The sequence below is a fragment of the Chlamydotis macqueenii genome, chromosome 1 (assembly GCF_036417535.1).
Source record: "Chlamydotis macqueenii isolate bChlMac1 chromosome 1, bChlMac1.mat, whole genome shotgun sequence".
Classification (NCBI taxonomy): Eukaryota; Metazoa; Chordata; class Aves; order Otidiformes; family Otididae; genus Chlamydotis; species Chlamydotis macqueenii.
The window spans coordinates 160,682,424-160,701,115 of record NC_141556.1 but is presented as its reverse complement, the minus strand read 5'-3'; the positions used below and the strand labels follow the sequence as shown (position 1 = coordinate 160,701,115).

General features: G+C 38.1%; 1 protein-coding gene across 1 annotated transcript in view; it reads right to left on the bottom strand.

The window, feature by feature from the left end:
• ABCC4 (ATP binding cassette subfamily C member 4 (PEL blood group)) overlaps window positions 1-18,692 on the bottom strand; it is a 157,041-nt gene that overhangs the window by 25,856 nt on the left and 112,493 nt on the right. Inside the window, exons 23-28 of the mRNA XM_086771389.1 lie at window positions 18,567-18,677; window positions 16,987-17,087; window positions 14,650-14,841; window positions 10,172-10,327; window positions 6,002-6,091; window positions 5,355-5,527 (exon numbers count right to left, since the gene is read on the bottom strand). Of these exons, the coding sequence (XP_086627515.1) occupies window positions 5,355-5,527; window positions 6,002-6,091; window positions 10,172-10,327; window positions 14,650-14,841; window positions 16,987-17,087; window positions 18,567-18,677 (823 nt within the window). The remainder of the gene's footprint in view (window positions 1-5,354; window positions 5,528-6,001; window positions 6,092-10,171; window positions 10,328-14,649; window positions 14,842-16,986; window positions 17,088-18,566; window positions 18,678-18,692) is intronic.

The window sequence follows — 18,692 nt, the reverse complement described above, 5'->3', positions numbered from 1 at the left end:
AAATAACTGATGAGTGATGAGAATGGACAAAAAAGCAGCGTAGGAACACAGGTACAGAAACTAAAATTTTCATCCAAGACAGAAGGAAGACAAAAAGAACACAAAATATACTGGGGTTAGTTGGACCAAGGAAGCTCCAGCCTAGAAGTCAGACACTTGAAGGCACGGGTCTCATTTCTAGGATTTCTATTAAAACAGAAATTGTACTTTTATGTAATGACTGGAGAATAATAAATGCTGCACATACAGTTAAAACAAGAGAAAGGACATATCTGGATAAAATGTTATATTCAGGCAGTCATGTTAGCTTCAACTGGTTTCTTGCAAAGACTTAATTCTTCAAATTGTTAAAAGTAACTGGAAAATCAAATAAAATACAATAAAGATTCGTGCAACACGTCTTCATCTGACAAATTATTTTTTAGACAGGAGTAGTACTCTACACTGAGTCTGTCTGCACATGATAAATATTTGGTATCACTTCATAAATTAGTGATATTTGATATCACTCTGATGTTTTTGATATAAAATATTGATATCAATATCGATATCACTTTCAAAATGCAAAAAGAATTGTTCTGATGCCACTATGTCAGGAAATACAACAATAAAAAGTGGACAAAGACAACTCTGGAAGAACAGCATGACTTAGAGGAACGAAGTAACCATTAAGTTTCCATAGCAGAAAGCACAAGGTGATGCTCTGAAGGACTGAACATAAGTTCTGTTACAAACCAAGTTCAAGCAATCAGCATGACAAAGGAATAGACAGATACATGCTGATGACAGGAAAAATCACTAGAGAGAAGGAAGACATAAATAGTTAAGTAAGAGTTCCCATGCATGCTGACTGTCATCTTCATCTGGGGACAGAAACACTTAGGCTCTCTCATGAGCTTAAGAGAAACAGGTTCTGTTCTCAGTCTGAGAAGGCTTGGTCCTTCTGCTCCTACTTCCTAAAAGAAGCTAAACAACATAGTGGGAAGCAGATGTCCCTCAACTCCTCCTTTTGAACCAAGGCCAGTATGCATTCTGGGAAAGAGACAGGAGAAGTCAGGACAGAGACAGGCTTTTTAGCCCTGCATGTTAACAGTCTCTTTAAGGAAGCTTTTCATACTTAATGCCCCAGTAGCGTGTGCACGTCTCACATCACAGCAACACCAGTGCTTTCATCCCAGCGTTAACGCACATAGCTCTTTTGCTATCTTCTCAGCCATGCCTCAATGATCTGACTGCTCTTACTCTCAAAATTAAAAACCAGGGCCATATATTAAAACACTCAGTAGGGAAGACGCTTATATAGACAGTGGGATGTGTTCTCTGCAACCATCAAGAGATCGTGTGCACCGAATGATGAAACAAAAGGTTCAATACTCCCTAGAATAATGTAAAGAAAGCCTTTTTCTTTCCTTATAGTCAAGCTCAAAGTGAAGTTTCCTACAGAGCTACTAAGGAGCACAGAGAACTTTAGCTTGCTCAGGAATTCTGAAAACAACTTTGTAAAGGGCTCAAAATGATTTGTAACTCGCAGGCTATTCCTACTGTTACCTGAGAACGCCTCATCCTTGAACATCCCTGTCCTCTGCATGCATTTATTTTATCTTCCTTTGTTATGTGCCTTCCTTATAGCACCACCTCTTCCTACATTTACAATAGAAACCATTTCTCATTCTTAGATAGATACTATCAAACTATTATCTTAAACAGGTATTTCTTAAATACAACCTTATCCCTAATAGGGAACTGCTAGCCATTCTGTGGGTGTGACAAATGTTCTAAAATGAGATGACAAAGTAATCTGAAAGAGACTTAATAGCTCCATCTTCAAATACCACAGTATGAAATCTCATGCAGGCATGCCCACTGATAGAGACTCAACCAGATCCTCTCTAAGGTTCTCGACAGATATTGGAGTATAGTTTTTGGGATGGCAGGCAGAAGCACCATCAGTAACCTTCAGGTGAATCTTGGGAAGAAGGCAGGAAAGGCAAGGAAATCTAAAAGATTAAGAAAAGGATCTATGTACACAACTCTGTGCTGACAAGAAAATATATAACATGACAATTAGAGCCATCTACCCTCTAGAAAAGTGCCAAAGGAAGCAGAATTTCTGTCGTTTTTTTCAGGGCATAAACAGACCTTTTGTGGCGCCTGCCCACACTGAGAAATCACCAGGCAAGTGCCTCAGTGGATCAAACCCCAGCATCTTTCAGGCACATTAGAAACCAAAGACGCAACCTGAATACCAAACCAGGGCTGCTGGATGACACCTCAATGCTAATCTGATTATATGAAAACGGGAACCATGATACTCCCCATCACAAGGAACAGTACAATAAGAAAGCACAAAATGATGGTATAGCTGTCCCACTGGCACTGCAGGTTGAAGATCTAGCACCAAGTTTCACAGAAACCCAAGATCTGACGTAACTGGAATTAGTCGACTGTGTAAAAAGAAAATGATCTAAAGAGCAAGAATAAATATGACCTGAATGAGAAGCAATCAAGCTGGTGAAAGGAAGACCGGATAAGTCATTATCTTCAGTCTAATGTCCTCCTGGGATTGTCCTGGAAGCATATCTTGCACTATACAATTCCTGAATGGCTTTGGATAATTTCTCCAAAAGAGAAGCAGTTATAGATAGCAGTTAGATGTAACAAAAGGTTAAACCTTACAAGGTTAAGCTGGCTAATGAACAGAACTATGAGCAATGGCTGTTTTTACCAGACTCCATGAACAACCAACGTAAAAACATGGCAGGGGACTGGTCCCAAAAAGTTTTCTCTTCTATAAGCAGTAAAAATACAAGTTAACCCATAATACTATTGTCAGTGCACAGAGAGCTTCGTAAGTTCAACTTACTCAATATTTTTAAAAAGTCTCAGTTACTAAGGATTTTGTTTCAATTTATCACCAAAGCAACTACAGAGAGATTTTCAGCTCTTTTGCTCCAGATTCCATGTAACTTTCCAGAATGGTTCAACTGCTATAAAACTATTCTGTTCTTCGGGGTGAGAATGCCAGCTTCAGGACGAAGAAGATAAGATCAAATTAAACACCTGTCAGTCATCACATGAAACATGCAAGTAGTCTGACTTAGGGCAACCTTCTTTATGGCAAGCTCCTCCTCTCCCTCGCGACAGTGCTGACACCTCTGCAGCATGCAGAGCAGCTGGGGGCTATCAGGAGCAAGGGAAAGAATAAGGGTACATACGTGAGCTGGAAGAGTTAGGAAGGAGAAAGACAGGTGCATTCCAACTCCTTCCTTTCACTCTTTTGCTCAGCTTCACTCAGCAGCAGGCAAGAATGACCCAGCTGAGCTGGAGAAACATGGTGGGCTGTCCCTCAGCCCTGGGTAAGGTACGCTGCACACCTCTCTCTGCTGTCACATACACCTCCTCATGTCACCTCACCCTTCCTTCTCCTCCTCCCACCCCAAAACTCTGCCTCCTCACATGTGCTTCCAGGTTGAACCGGAGAAGGGACATGGTTGCAGCAGTGGTTGAGGCGAGGAGATAGAGTCAGAAAGATAAAAAAAAAGAAATACTATCCTCCAGAGCCGGTGGCAGCTCCCCACAGTTTCCTATCCCAGGTGTTTGATACGATGTGTGCTTGCTGCCAGGCTAGAGACAAGGGTGCCAGGTATGGGGGCTGTGCATCAGAAGAGAAGGTTTTCCTTACATGCCAAAAATGCCTCCCTAGCTGCTCAGGTAAGCAACCCACATCAGCATTTCCTGATGAGCGTTCTATCAGATTGCACAGCTGAAAAACACTTGGCTCTAGTTATAGCAACACATGAAGGAAAAGGTAATAATGACTGTAATGCAAACTGAATTCAAAGAAGAAGTTCCAAGCTATTATTTGTATTGTTATGCCCAGAGTTGATACAAACATTTACCTTATTATAATATATATTGCAGCACACATTAATCAAGATCAATTAAATGGATAGTGTAAGTTGAGAACATACACATGTGAGATGCCAAAATAAGGAGGATGAGTAAGACAGTATTAAATTTCCACAGCTACAATTAATCACAGTTAATCTATCAGTGCACAGCCAAAAATAAACTAATAATAAAAAAAGAAAAAAAAGAAAAAAGAAAAAAGAAAAAAAAAGAGAGAATCTCTGGGAAGGGAATGCACTTCTCTAAAGGTTTTTAGAAATACACTGTCAGCTGAACTGCAAAGCTACCCTAGTGACACCACTTCTCCCCCAAGAAGATGTTATAAAAATGAGTCACGCCCAGATGACATACAAAATCCTTAATGCATCTGTTTGAGGGACTTGCTGTGTTATTGTCCTCTTTGGACTTTGAGTTCTCCCTCAAGCCATAGTTTGTTGGAACTATATATTCAGCTCAGACTAATTGATGCAGTACGTTTGCAGTATTGTTTCCAAAATATTTCCAACAGCATTTCAAATGTTTCAAAAAGTAACAGTGGGGGTACTTAGCTATTGGAACAATTTAACAAGGGTTGTCACTGAATTTTTTTCTATTGAGGTTGGATGTTCTTTTGGAAGTACACTCTAGTCCAAACAGGAATGAATTCATCAGGAAAGTTCTGCTGGCCTGAGTTATACAAGACAGAATAATGAATGATAAATGGGTCCCTCCTGTAGACTTAAACATCTCCAAATCTGCTTTGCAATTCCCGTGCTGTTTAGGATAGCTTACCTTCTCCTCCACCACTATTTTGTCTGTAACTTATTATCCTGGCATCTGAGCGGTCTGAAAGGATAGCATCTCATAACCAGAAGTATCTAGTTTTTCTTATAACCATTTTTTACCTTTCTAATATTGTGATTGTTTTGGCTTTTTTTTTTTTTTGTTTTTTTTTGGAGGAGGCAGTGGTGGGGCGGGGGGCCGGGGGGAGGGTGGGACAGGGAGGGATTTATTTATTTCCAAGAGCCATTTCTTCCTGAAATCAACAGAACTCAATTTGTTTCATGGCTATTCTGATGTTACTCATCTAAATTTCCAAGGAGGTTATAGAATCATAGAATGGTTAGGGTTGGAAGGGACCTTCAAAGGTCATCTAGTCCAACCCCCCTGCAAGGATCTTGTCTTCTTGTCTATGGTTTCATGACAAATAAAACTTTGAATATTAATTTTCCTACTCTATGGAATGCACTCAAGTTAAGGATATTTTGAGTGCTAAGTTTATACCACCTGCTCTGTACCCAAAGATTAACCACCCCGTTTTGAATAGGCAATTATGATGCCACCAACAAAAACATAAAATAGCAGTACATACTATAAAAAATACAAAGTATTTAAGTTTATCTCTACAAATGATCATATTAAAATTAAAAAACAGCTCATCTTAACACGACAGATTTTGTTTCTACCTTGGGTCCACATTTGCTGTTGCTTCATCGATGATAAGGATCCGATTTTTTTTTAGAACCGCTCTGGCAAGACATACCAGCTGTCTCTGACCAACACTAAAATTAGATCCAGATTCTGCCAGCTGCGTCTCCATTTTATTAGGTAGATCTTCCACAACCTCCTTCAGTTGCACCTGTTGACATGTCAACATATTGTAGGATGAGTAACTCCCTTTTAAATCAGCTATTGTGTGTCTGATGACACAACAATAAGTATGCAAGGTTTACCTTTTATATCCTGACACAAAATGAGTAAGTGCCAAGTTGGATTACACAGTGTGTCAGTTATTAGAATTCTAAAAACATTAAAGCATATTGTTAAGAATCTATTAATGTTCATTAAAACTAAGATATGAATCAAAATGTAATCAAAGCACCATCCCAAAGGATAATTTTTTCATAAAAGACTTATAACAATATACATGTCTACACACACATGCACACACACACACATATTCAAACACGTGCATAAATGGTCTAGCTTCTTCCATCAACAGCTATGCCCTTATCAAACGTGACAAAAACATCTAAAACCTAATGCACCCAAGCACTATAGTGTTATTTGGCTTATAAATATCACATGCACATTATTAGATTTAATAAGTCACCTCTTCCAAAGCATTCCACAGCTCTTCATCGGTGTATTCATTGAAAGGATCCAAGTTTTTCCTCATAGTTCCAGTGAATAAAACAGGCTCCTAAAACCCAGTAAAATTAGCATTCCATTATAAACACAGGTTTTGTATCGCAATAGGTGATTTAATAATAATCAGAATTAACCTGTATCAACAATAGCACAGAAATATCCTACAACAACCCATCTTTTATGAAATGCAAAGGAGTATTTCACAATAGCACACTTAAAGAGGAAGGGCAGGGGGGAAGGTATTGTTCAACCAGTCTGTACGAAGATAATTTACCAAACAGGGCAGGTCTGTTTGCAAATTGCTGTACACAGCTATGTCGGTACCCAAATGGGCATTTGCACGCCCCTGGTTTGATGCCACAAGCTATACATACATATACATACACACACACACACACACACACATATATATATGTATATACATACTCACATCAAATCCTTGCTGTCCTCCTGGTATTGTTAATAAAACCAGCACCTACCACTTGTCAATAAGCTCACACTCCTAAATTACATTTGGGCAGTTTTTTTAAATTTGTTTTTGAACTACACAAACCAAAAAGAACTCACAATACCTTCCTGGCTTTGCTTTTCTATTTGGTTGTGGGATATATATATATATTTTTATTTCATACCATATAAGCCCTTCAATTTTACCACCAGAATCTAAGAGGAACACCTTTCATAATTTCAACACAATGTTTAGATCTATTACACACAGAAGTTAATCTATACTGCCACAGGATCAAAGCAAACTTACTCAGAACTGGAGCACTGCTGGGCAAAGCTAGAACTCAAAATACACCATGGAGCCAAATCAGTACCTTCTCCCATTCAGATACTACTGTTGGTTACCCGCGGTTAAAGCAGGTTTTGTTCTACTTCAATTCCCATTCAGACCAATAACAGAACATTAATTAAACTGGCACACATCAATTCGCACTGGAAAATGCAGTGTTTGAGAAGTGGGAAGACGCCTTTTGGTCCAGAATCCCTTAAGCAACAAATCAGTTCCCACCTAATGTGAACTGCCAGACCTGAGAGTCATTCACTGACAGGACTTCAGGGCTAAACTCCTCTTAATATCACACATGAAGACAACAAGTCAAAAGCTCTAACAGTGCTAATCATAAATGGAGACTATTCATCCTGTTGTCAGTTTTCTTTAAAGTGGAGAAATCTTATGCAAAATGTTTTCTTTTTTTTTTCTCCTTAGGAAATAAAGTCTAACTTACATTGGATAACATCAGCTAACTCTGAGATTAACCTCTGTTGTGACTTACGCCTGATCTAACACTGGTGATGTCCAGCTCCAAAGGGCTGCAGCAAATCAGAACAAAATTCAGACCTGAACCCTTTCATTGTGTCCTCATTTCTAAACCACTCTGAGCGGTATAAAAGGATTAACAAAGACAGAACACGCCACAAGCAATGTAAAAGAACATATGCATCTCTTGACAAAACATGCCAATTATTTGAAAGTATCTGTTTCATTAGGCAAAATGTGTTAGTAAAAACCTGTTGAATGAACAAAAGGATTTAATAAAAACATTAACAGGCTAAAGAACATTTTTCTTCAAAAATAGCTAGAAAGCAATTTGTTTAACAATACATATTTTAATACACCATTTGGTGTGTTTAGAAGGTATTGTTACATTTATTTTCCTTTTCAATCCATTTTTATAGGTTGGCAAAATAAGAGGCTGAATTTATAAAGTGTTCATAACGATTATAAAAGTCCTAACAACAGACATGTACTGCAACAGAAGATAAGGATATTTTTTAATTATAATTTCTGACACAGATTATTATTTAAAATAGTCTGGTTTATGAGAGGAAAGTAATAAGACAAACCTGTAAATAATTGTTGTAAAAACGCTTGCAGTCAGGGAGGCAGACAACATTTGCATCGAAAAGATTTACAAACACAACCTTCACACAGCTCCATCCAAACAAGCAATTAGAAGCCTAAGCACATTTTTATTTCTTCAGGTAGGTATTCAAACTTACATATAAGAAAACTTCAGTCTTGCCTCATCACTCTCTAGGAATAGTTCTGTTTAACATGTTTTATGTTCTAATTTTAATAAGCATCTCTCCCTCTGGTTTCTTAGCTTCCCACATAATTATGAAGATACTCGCTGCAAAACACCTACCTGATGTTACGTTACTATTTCTATTATTAACACTACTATTAACACAGTACAAAACAATCCCTATTGCTTGGTTTACTACAGTATAAACCTTATTCCAAACCCTCCTCTTCTTCTTACTACCACCACTTCATAGTTTTGCATATTTTTACTGAAAACAAATCTTCCTCTATGTAAAAAAAGAAATGCTACCTCCTAGCCTTTGGACGCTTAAAACCCTTTGTGACCGTGATGAAAACTCTATCATATAAACTTGATAAAAGCCATAGAATTGAACTGGATTAAAATAGTTTTACAACCATGCCAACAGACCAATGTATGAAAAAACCCCATGTATAACTAAATGCTGTGAACGCTGAGCAGCTGCATCACTCAACATGTAGAAACTGTATTTGACCAGCAGTCTTCCTGTATCAGTATTCTATTTTAACTGCATTGAATTCTTCCCAACGTAGAAATCACCCACAATAGCTACGTGCAAGGCTTTGAAAAAGCTACAGACCTTAAATAAACTGATGATCATCTGCTTTTCAGAGAAAAGAGTGCTGTGCACAAAAAAATAAGAACTTAAATCCACATAGTCCTCTTTACATACAAAAGATGACTAGTTCCAATGAGTATCTCTGCTGGGCAGTAACAAAGCCTTCAGTAAGCAGAAACAAAAGACATCCTGCAATAGGCAACAATCTAACTGCTGGGGGAGTACTCTCCCCTCACCCCAGTATCATACCTGCTACTTTTCTCTGACTTCTATTCTTAAGAAAGGAAAACAAACAAACAAACAAACAAACAAACCAGCAGGTAATCAAGAGAGGCTTAGAACCACTGTTTATTACCATTTTATCAGAATCTCTTTTTAAATAAAGTAATATCTTCTTGGCCAGCCTGCCAACAGGCTAGTAAACGTTCAGATACAAAGGTGGTGTAAGGACTTTACATAAAGCTTCTGTAATAAAATACAGAGATTTGAGAATTAATGCTAAACACAGCAAACAAATCTCTCTGGTTTCCAGCTTACTGTTCTATCTACCTGCTAAAACATCCCAGACACATTATTTGCCAAAAACATGACTTTGCATTTGCAGCATATGAAGCTTTTCCCTCTTCCTCCCTCTCCAGCAGAGAGCAAATGATCATGGAAGAGATCCGAGCTCTCATGAAACATGGTGACCTGCACAGGCTCTGCCTTCAGGAAATTTTGAGGTTATACAGAACCCTTCAGTGATTCAATGTCTCATTTGAAGGTAAGACCATAGAAGAGAAGACCTGCGACCTACTGGACTTCTTGAAACATCCTGTCTTCTGCTCCAGCACCAGAGACAAGGCTATTCCCAAGACTGTCTTAGTTTCTGTTCCTACACTGCAGCCTTTTCTGCATTCAGGTTCTAAAGGTCACCAAGTTTTTGTTTATGGATCATGATGACCCCCTCCTTTGTCCGTTCATGTGTTCTCTTCCTATCCAACCTTCTCCAAGTAATGGAAAGGCTGGTAGCTCACCTCTAGTTAGCACATTTCTCTTTCTAGACCCAGCCTCAGTCAGTTTGTACAGGGGCGACTAGAGAGGTGAAAGTGGTCCCTCAAAGACCCTTACTAAGGGAGCTTCAGGCAATGCACCAGATGGGAATTGCTGCCAAAGGATCAAGTTACTTCAGAGGACTGCTGAAGCTTGGTGTATATATATTGGTATACTCCTGCCAGATTTTCCCAGACTATAGGAGGACAGCATACTGCTAACACCTACTCACAAGTATTCCAGAGGAACAGACAGGAGACAGAATTAGGAAGAAAACGCTCCAGTCCCCAAACATGACTCTGTTTACCTTAAAATAATCAAGATCTTACTTAAGTAAGGAACAACACCTCACTGAAGTTTCTATGTCTCCTACATATAGGGGTGCAGGGGGAACATATTCTGGCAAGGCATTTTCAACACTATGGCATTATATTGAAAATGTTTATAGCAGACCAAGTCACTCTCTTACCTGAGGTATAATTGAAATTTTCTTCCGCAAGTCATGGAGTCCCAGTTCTGATGTCAAGTACTTATCAATCCAAATCCTTCCTTCGGGCTCCGCCAAGCGAAAGAGGGCTGCGATCAGAGAGCTTTTCCCAGCTCCGGTTCTTCCCACTATTCCAACCTACAGAGCAAGCCAAGCTTGTACAATTAAACCATGAGCTTTTCAGGATAAATTAATATGTCAAGCAACACTTTTACAACATCAGAGGATTTATAGTAGAACAAGCACCAAATAAAACTTCTTTATAATTAACCTCCCCTCAAATCAGTTTGGATTCAGGTGACATTTGGATACCCAACAATTTATTGGATCATATTCAAACGTGAAAGATTTTCCCTTAATGTGTGGTGTTTTATTGTGTAAACAAGATAAAGTGGCTTGATGTACAGAGTAATGTGATTCAAGGCTGCTAATTTTTATACTACACCTGGTTTGCTGGGTGATGTTAGGCAAATAATTTCTGGCATGCACCTACTTCCCAATGCAAAAAAAGAAATCCCATAAAGCACTTTGGGAACAATGTATGAGCAATATTCCCATTTTAAATAACTGAGACTGATCTTGGTTAGCATGGTTAAGGTGAAGTACTTCAAAGTAGTCAAATTCTAAAGCCAGAATAAAGCCAAAACTAGCAGGAGGATTATAGACTGTATTCACGCTTCAGACAGCTTCAACAGAGGACACAAGTACTGACACTACATGTGAGCAAGCTGCAATTCCTTTTCAAACAGGAGAAACAGTGAATAATAAAGTCACAGTGATTCAAGCTTCTATATGTTCCCAAAGAAAAATCAGAAGCTGTATGCAATGTGAAAAAATAACACTTTTGGAAAAAAGAGGTAGAGAAAATGCAAGATACAGACTGCTAACTTTCATGACAAGGAGTTAAGACCTACAAATATTTCATATGAAATCAACACTTGGGAGAAAGTAGACTCATTAATAAATGAGAAGAGACATATAATTAGTGGTGATTAAATACTATTTGAACAGATTTTTTTTTTTTAATAGGTTGTCTTCAGGTAAAGGATTCTTAGAGAAAACAATGTACAGTAATCAATAGTATCAGAGAACATGAAGGGAGTAACCCTCTATACAGATCTAATCCGGCAGGATTTGTTATTTCCTGCACTCAGTTCTAATCGCTCCATTTCCAGAAAGAAATCAACACACTGGAAAGAGTTCAGAGAAGTGCAACAAGAAGTTAATATGGGCTGGAGATACTGATTTGATGAGGAAGGATTTATGAGGATTAAATATGTACAATATAGCCTGGCGAAGTGACTGGGGTGCAGAAGGGAGGAAGAAACATGAAAACCTTCATGAGTATACGTACAGACACCAGAGGGCAATTACCCACTGCCTGAGACTCAGATGTATGCAGTAACGACTGCTGGAATGAAATGAAGCACAGGAAACATTACATCGAAGAGCAAGGAGAAACTTCCAAACAGTCACAGGCACTAAGCTCAGACAAAGTAGCAGTGCCCACATTTGACCAAAAATACACAGAGCACTAAGAAAGTACACTGCAGAGGAGCAACTTACGCTGCATAATCTAAAAGGTATTTTCTACTTCTATTTTCTGATTCAACAATTTCTTCCAACAATTCATTATTGTACTATTGTATATAAACTAATTAACATTTATACAGTGCTTATTATTAAAAATACAGCCCAATTTAAGCCAGTCTGTTACAATAAATGATAAAATGTCTAGTATTCTAAATTATATCACTGAAACAAAGGAAAAATAGTTCCGAACAGTCACACTACAGCTCAGAAAGAAAACGCTGAATGGAGAACACAGACACCCAGAGTGGTGAAAACAAAAGTTCAATTGTTTCTCTGTAAATGTCAGTGATATAAAGTATTGTATTAAGGATATAAAGAAAAAAACCATAAAAAATACATTGATACTTAAAATAAAAATGCAGCTGCTCTGCATATTGTCAAAATCCCACTTTCAGTTTGGCACCAAATGAAAGGACTATGCTCTTCAGTATTTAGAGGAATCTATTTGTATTTTTGGTCCAACTGACTACAGGCTGCTGAAAATTGACATGAATTTGAAACAGCTCTCAGCATACACATTTATTTATTTTTTAAATACATTCTGTTCTTCAGAGGGCCATGTTCATAGCCAGCGCAAACACAGCGACGGTCTGCAAATGGGAGTCCCAGCCACCCAACAGGAATCATATGGCCAGGATTTTGTTGCCCAGAGTAAGCTGTGTGCATACACAGGAGTACACCTGCTACACTGGGCTCATCATTACTCAAGCATCAGTCGTACTTCAAAGTAGAGCTGCACAAAAAATGAGAGTGAGATTTACAGCAGGTCAGCTTACTCCACTGAAACTGCCCATGTCTTTGTCATCCCTCAGGCAACCCGCCTTTCGTGCTGCGCTGAGAGAGTTATTTACGCGAACAGCTGCCATGCCATAAATCTAGACCCTCACCCTCCTAACTTTTTCATGTAGCCATACCCTCAGATTCAGAATCTGTCAGGACAAGGTGCATTTAACAATATCTTAGTCAATAAGCATTTGTAAGCACCCTAAAACAAAGATAGTGGTGTTTAAAAACCAAGGCAGCACATGTTAACCTTCTCCTGCTGCAGCTAGCTGAAGAGGTTAATCACAGCCAGCTGCTGGCATGGCTCCCGATGTGAGCCCTCCCTGGTCTGCCTCTGACAGAATCCGCTATGTTAGCAAAGATTTTAAAACAGAGGGTCCTTCCTAGCCTGCTTTGACTGTAGGGAAATACTCAACGCCGAGAGAAGCAGATCAAAAGAGACTCTAACCCACAAGTGATCTGCTAGTACTCACCTCCTCCCTTCTTGCTGTGCCCACAGCATCCCAAACTGGGCACTGTGGTGGCCACAAAAAACCCTACAAGCATGGTAGAAATTTAAACTCATTCATCGTGGCACCACAGCCACTAGAAGTCTGAGTGAGCCAGGGGGTACAAGTAGGCAGAGGAGCTCTCACTGACAGCCACATGGGCAGAATCCCTAGCAGATCTGGAAACCCGGTCCTGCAGAGACGCTTCTCCATAATTAAAACCAATATAAGGGGCAGAGATGCTTAGGAGATTTATTTTACACAGTGGCAGTCTACTGCAGTATTGTGCAAAACATCACAGAAAACAAACATGAAGTTCTTGGCAATAGTTTCAAGCTGGGCAAATTAACTTCAGGATGACAAAACCACAGCATAACCACTCAGTAAAAATAAATACCCTCAGTCATCCCTCTCCCTCCTGCCCCCACCAAGGACTGCGTCATGCACTGCTAGTATCTCTTGCTTCTGTTTTTTTATTTTATTTCTGTATGTCTCTAAGAAATGTAAGTCTTCTTGTCTTCTATTACATTGGAGTGAAACATAACAGCTAAAGAGATGGCCCATAGGCAAGATAAGTAGAGAGCAGATAAAACATCCCTTTTGCTCTTCCTCTTAAAACACCATTTTTAACTCACCCATATTTAATTCCATGAGATCATCTCCACGCAGCAAAGCTGGGTTGAATTCTGGTAACATGTATGTTATTAAAAAAAAGACCACTTGAGCAATGAAACAGGTTTGGGACTGAATGGAAAAGCACATCACAAATGAGGCCAGGGCAACAACTGTAGAGCGTTGAACCAGCCTCCTAGGGAAGATATCCTAATCAAAAAAGTACCTGTGCATTCGAAACGTAGCAAAGTATGAATTAACACTGTAGGGCTTTAATTTAATTTTGTCTGTGGGGAGACCTTCCCTGCAGCACTCTTTCAGTTGGGATGATGTCAAAATTGGGGAGGAAGAGTCAAATTTGCAGAGCAGGTAGAGTTTTATTTCTATGTTTCTTTTAGCTACCAATCTAATTAACAGCAACAGTTAATTGGATTGGTAGCCGAAAGGAACGGAAATAAAATCCCCAATTCTATACTTATGCAACTGATTTGTATTTTTTTCTTGTCCTTTCCATTCCAGGCTCTGTGCAAGGGCATGCACGTTCCTTATTTTCAATTGTCTCTGCTCACCTTGTGTGTTGACACCCTTCATTCCATTAATGTTCTCTCTACTGAATTCCCAGTTTTGTAATGTAGCTCCCTTTGCTTTGGATTTGAACAAACATTTTGGGCTTAGGCTGTATTCTGAATGTCTGCTACTATCTGATGAAACTGAAAATTTATCAGAAAATTACCAAATACATTTAACCCTTTGTTTTGACAGACAGAAATGTCATGTTCCCAGACACATTTATGCTAAATTTACAGGAAATAAATAGGCTCCAACTTTTGCTATTAAATATGGCTAAGGCTTACTTTTTAAAAAAACACTCACTAATTTCCTAACATTCATATGTTTCATAATGTATTTTTATCACATAGCTTCTTGTCAACTTATCATATTTGCCTAATTTCTGTGAATGACCAAAGACAGCCATATACATACCTTTTCTTTTGGTTTAATTAAAACAGACAAATGTCTTAACACCAAAGGTCCATCTAGACTGTAAGTGAAGTTAACATTTTCAAATGCTATCATTCCTTGGCTTGGCCATTCAGGTGGTGGATGCTTGTTGGTATCCCATGGGGCTTCTTTTTCAAGTTCTGTGTATTCCATTACTCTTTCTACTGATATCATCTAAGGGGAGGAAAGAATATATACATATATATGCACACACACACACAAATTTCAGCTTATTGCATATATTGAAAATATTGCATGCATATATGTATGTGTGTGTGTATTTTTACCATAAAGATTCAAAGCAAACTATTTCAGAGCTTTTCTTTTAAGCACAGATAAAGAGTATTTGGTACCATCCTATGCTTACTTCATACAACTGAAAAAAAGGAAAGAATGCATCTCATGTCCTACTGCACGCCCAAATCTATCATGATACATAAATCCATACATAAGCATTCATTTCTAATCAGTGCAATTAATCACAAATCTAAGTACGTACATAAGTACTAAGAAATTTAATCTGTGGGAATTGTCTGTCAGTCTTGGCTAAGATGACACCATTTCACTGCACATTGGGAAGATAAAGCTAGAGATGAACCTGCCATATGAGCTACAGGCAGATGCACAATAGCTACTAGCATCGGGTCAATGGCTTCTTCACCTCTTTTTTTTTGTCCTTAACATTACCACTGCACTGACCTCAGCAAATCTTTTAAATATCTTTGTCACAAGCAACTCCACAATCCAAGATAGCTGTCACCATATTATTGGTGACCTACACGCAATAAAACTTGTTTTCCTACTTATTTTATGGCAGGTGTGAAAGAAACTGCAATATTTGCTGATGCCTCTAAGCATGCAGGAAGGAAGAGAAACAAAAGCTGAGCTTGAGAGTCTTTTTTTTCCTCTTGGGCAAATAAGAAAAGTTTTGTTTAGGCTCTGGCGTGCATCCTCACCCATATATCTTCTCATTACAATTAATTTTACTTAATGTTATCCACTTACAGATGGATTCTGGAAAAAAAAAAACCCATCCTGAAGATATCCAATAGGCTTATCTTCCCTGGAGTGCCTTTAACTGCAGGGGTCACCAGGAAGCAAGTTCTCTGACCTCTTTGCCACCTACCCTTTCCACATTACAAAATAAGCTCCAAGGAAAAGCACATAAAGAAGGAGTGACAGAGAAGAATAGAGAGGAAACGTTCTTGCCTCCTCTAAATGTAGTCAGGGATTTTTGGTGGATGTCCACCTGTCAAAGTAGTTGATGATAATCATAGCTTCCTAAAATGATCAACACGCCACATCAAAGCCAGCTTAGTGAATGGTAAGTCTTTCTCCTCCAAAGTATTTCTGAATCACGTCCTCTAAAAGAGTAACTCACTACATAAGAGTCTCACAGACTGGCACTTCCCAAAACAAAACAAAACAAAAAATCCGAAAGCTTTCTCCTTATTTCTCACTGAAATATGTAATCACTAGTTTATTCATGTTTGAAAAAAGCTCAGAAGTAGTAATGTGCTAGATGAACAAATAAAAATATAACATTATTATTAATTTTACTTGTTATTAAACATGGCTTTGTAACTTCTACAAAAGGACTACAAATATTTTCTAGGCTATAGTCAGGAAATTATAATTACAAGTAACATTCAACTGTCAACATAACACAAAAAAACCCCAGGTTTACGCTTAGTATGTTCTTTTTATAATACCTTTTTTAATATATTAACTTAAGAAAGTAAATAGGCAAACTAGAACATGCTAGTAAATATTGTAAGTTAGTGGAAGGCATTTTACTTTATATATTTTGGAAACCACATAATCCTCTCAGTTGAATATAAACAAATACTTTCAAATATTTGTTAACTTACAACAAAGAACAATATAAGCCTTTACAATGAATTAACAGGACCCTAAAAACTGCCATGAGGAATATAAATAAAATTTTAAAATGCGATAATAAATAATGAGAAGTATCTCCCCCAACTTTACTTTTAGAGATGGATTAATTCCTTGCAATTTTAGGGAGCTGTAAAGCAATTGTCTACACTAACTAGACAGTCTCCTTCCTGCTGTAAAGGGAGATTATAAAGCCTCCCTTACTATGAATGGATAGGGATGGTGACTGGGTACAATTCATCTCAACAGACATTCAAACTCAGTCAAACAAATTATACCCCAGAAGAGCCTATTTTTCTTTACAGACTGTAAGTGGTGCCTCAATAACTTCCTAAGGTATTAATGTTCTAATTTAATTAAGAAGAATCCCATCCTTAAGGCCTCATGTGACAACCACGAAAAGGAAGAAATAAACGTTACCAGGTTTTCAACTTCAGCACTTTGTCTAACGCCCCACTGGAATGTTCCCATGAGCGTGATCGCATAGGATAGCGCCAAACCAACCTGCCCCGCGTTCAAAGCTGCAGAACAAAGGAAAAAGAGAATCAAATAGGTACACCGGTAATTACACAAAATCCTAGTTAACTTCACTTTCATGAGGTTACTTACATGATGGAAGCATCACAGCCAGAATTTTGTTTGGTTACATTGTACTTGCCATCTGCGCAATGAGTGGCTCCAGGCAGAACAGCTACTTGCCGCATTTTTTTTTTTTTTGATATGTTTTGGAAATTGTCTGAATATTTAAAAAGATAATCCCAATTCTCCTTGGCCTGGCATTTTATCTAAAAACTGAGGTTCAGATTCAAGACCATACTTACACAACCCTATCTGGCTGAGCATTAGTAACTTTTCACTTTTTTTTTTAAGAGAATTATATCAGCCCCTAAACCTAAACAAAAATGATTGTAAAATGATTTCAAAATAAGTTATGAACATTTACATCAACTCTGTACATTTACATCAACTCAGCAACCAGATAAAATAACAAGACAAAATATTTCTTCCCTTGTTTACATAAATATTCATTGTGTTCGGTGGGTCTACGCTCACAAAACAAATGAATTCTGTCTACCCCAATATTAAGCATGATTGTTCTCTCACTTACTTGAACTTTATCCTAGTATAGCTCTATGACTTCAAGAGAGCTACTCCTTATCCAGAGGCAAGGAAAGATTCAGGACCATTGTTTTGACTTGTCTTTTTGCATTCTAATAACATCAAACCTAGCTCAAAATTTTCAGTGCAGAGCAGCACAGAGTGTTCAAATTTTAAAACACACATGCATATACAGAACTTATCCAAAGAAAAAAGAAAAGAAACAAAACCAGCAAATTAGCACTAATTTTCATGTCCAAGATAATTACTTCTTCCTTCATATTTTAGATGACTATCTCATTCTAGTACATCTAACCCAATTACATGCTGGATGATGCATACACTAACGACAGTTCATGAATGACAGTAAACATAAAATGTATTATTACGAGGTGATTTTCTTTCTGGAACTGGCCTATCCTGCTAAACCAAGATATTAAAAGAGTATCCCTAGGAATTTCATCTTGCCTTTTGGCCTACTGTGCCATGCATAGAAAGGAAAGAAGTTGTTAAGAAGTAGCTCTGTGGATGTTTCAATATGAAAAGCAAAGCCCTGTAGGCCCAAAAAAGAAAGGCAAAGGTGAGGAAAAAGATTTATTTGTTGTTATTGCTCTGTAAGCCAGAATCTCTAAAGCAAAGACTACAGATCTGCAAGTTTGTTTGCACATTTGAGGCTGATGGTAGATGCATGCCTAAACCCAGAAGATGTCTGAACTGCCTCCAGTATTTGCAGGAAAGCAGATACAGCCCCAATGCCCTAGACTGAGGAAGAGATCATGATCTAGAAAGGAACACAACTTAATTACAGTCCTTAAACAATTAGAAACAGCAATCTATGAAAAAAGAATTAAACATTGCTATACATGGTAATTACGGGGTGAACTTCTAACATCTGTACTTACTCTTGGCGAGAAGCAGGGAACCAAAAGCAACCACTATAACAAAAACGGCACAGATGGCATCCAGACGCACAGCAAACCACCTCGAGGTTGTCAAAAATAGAAACCAGGCCTCTAAAGTGTATTTTA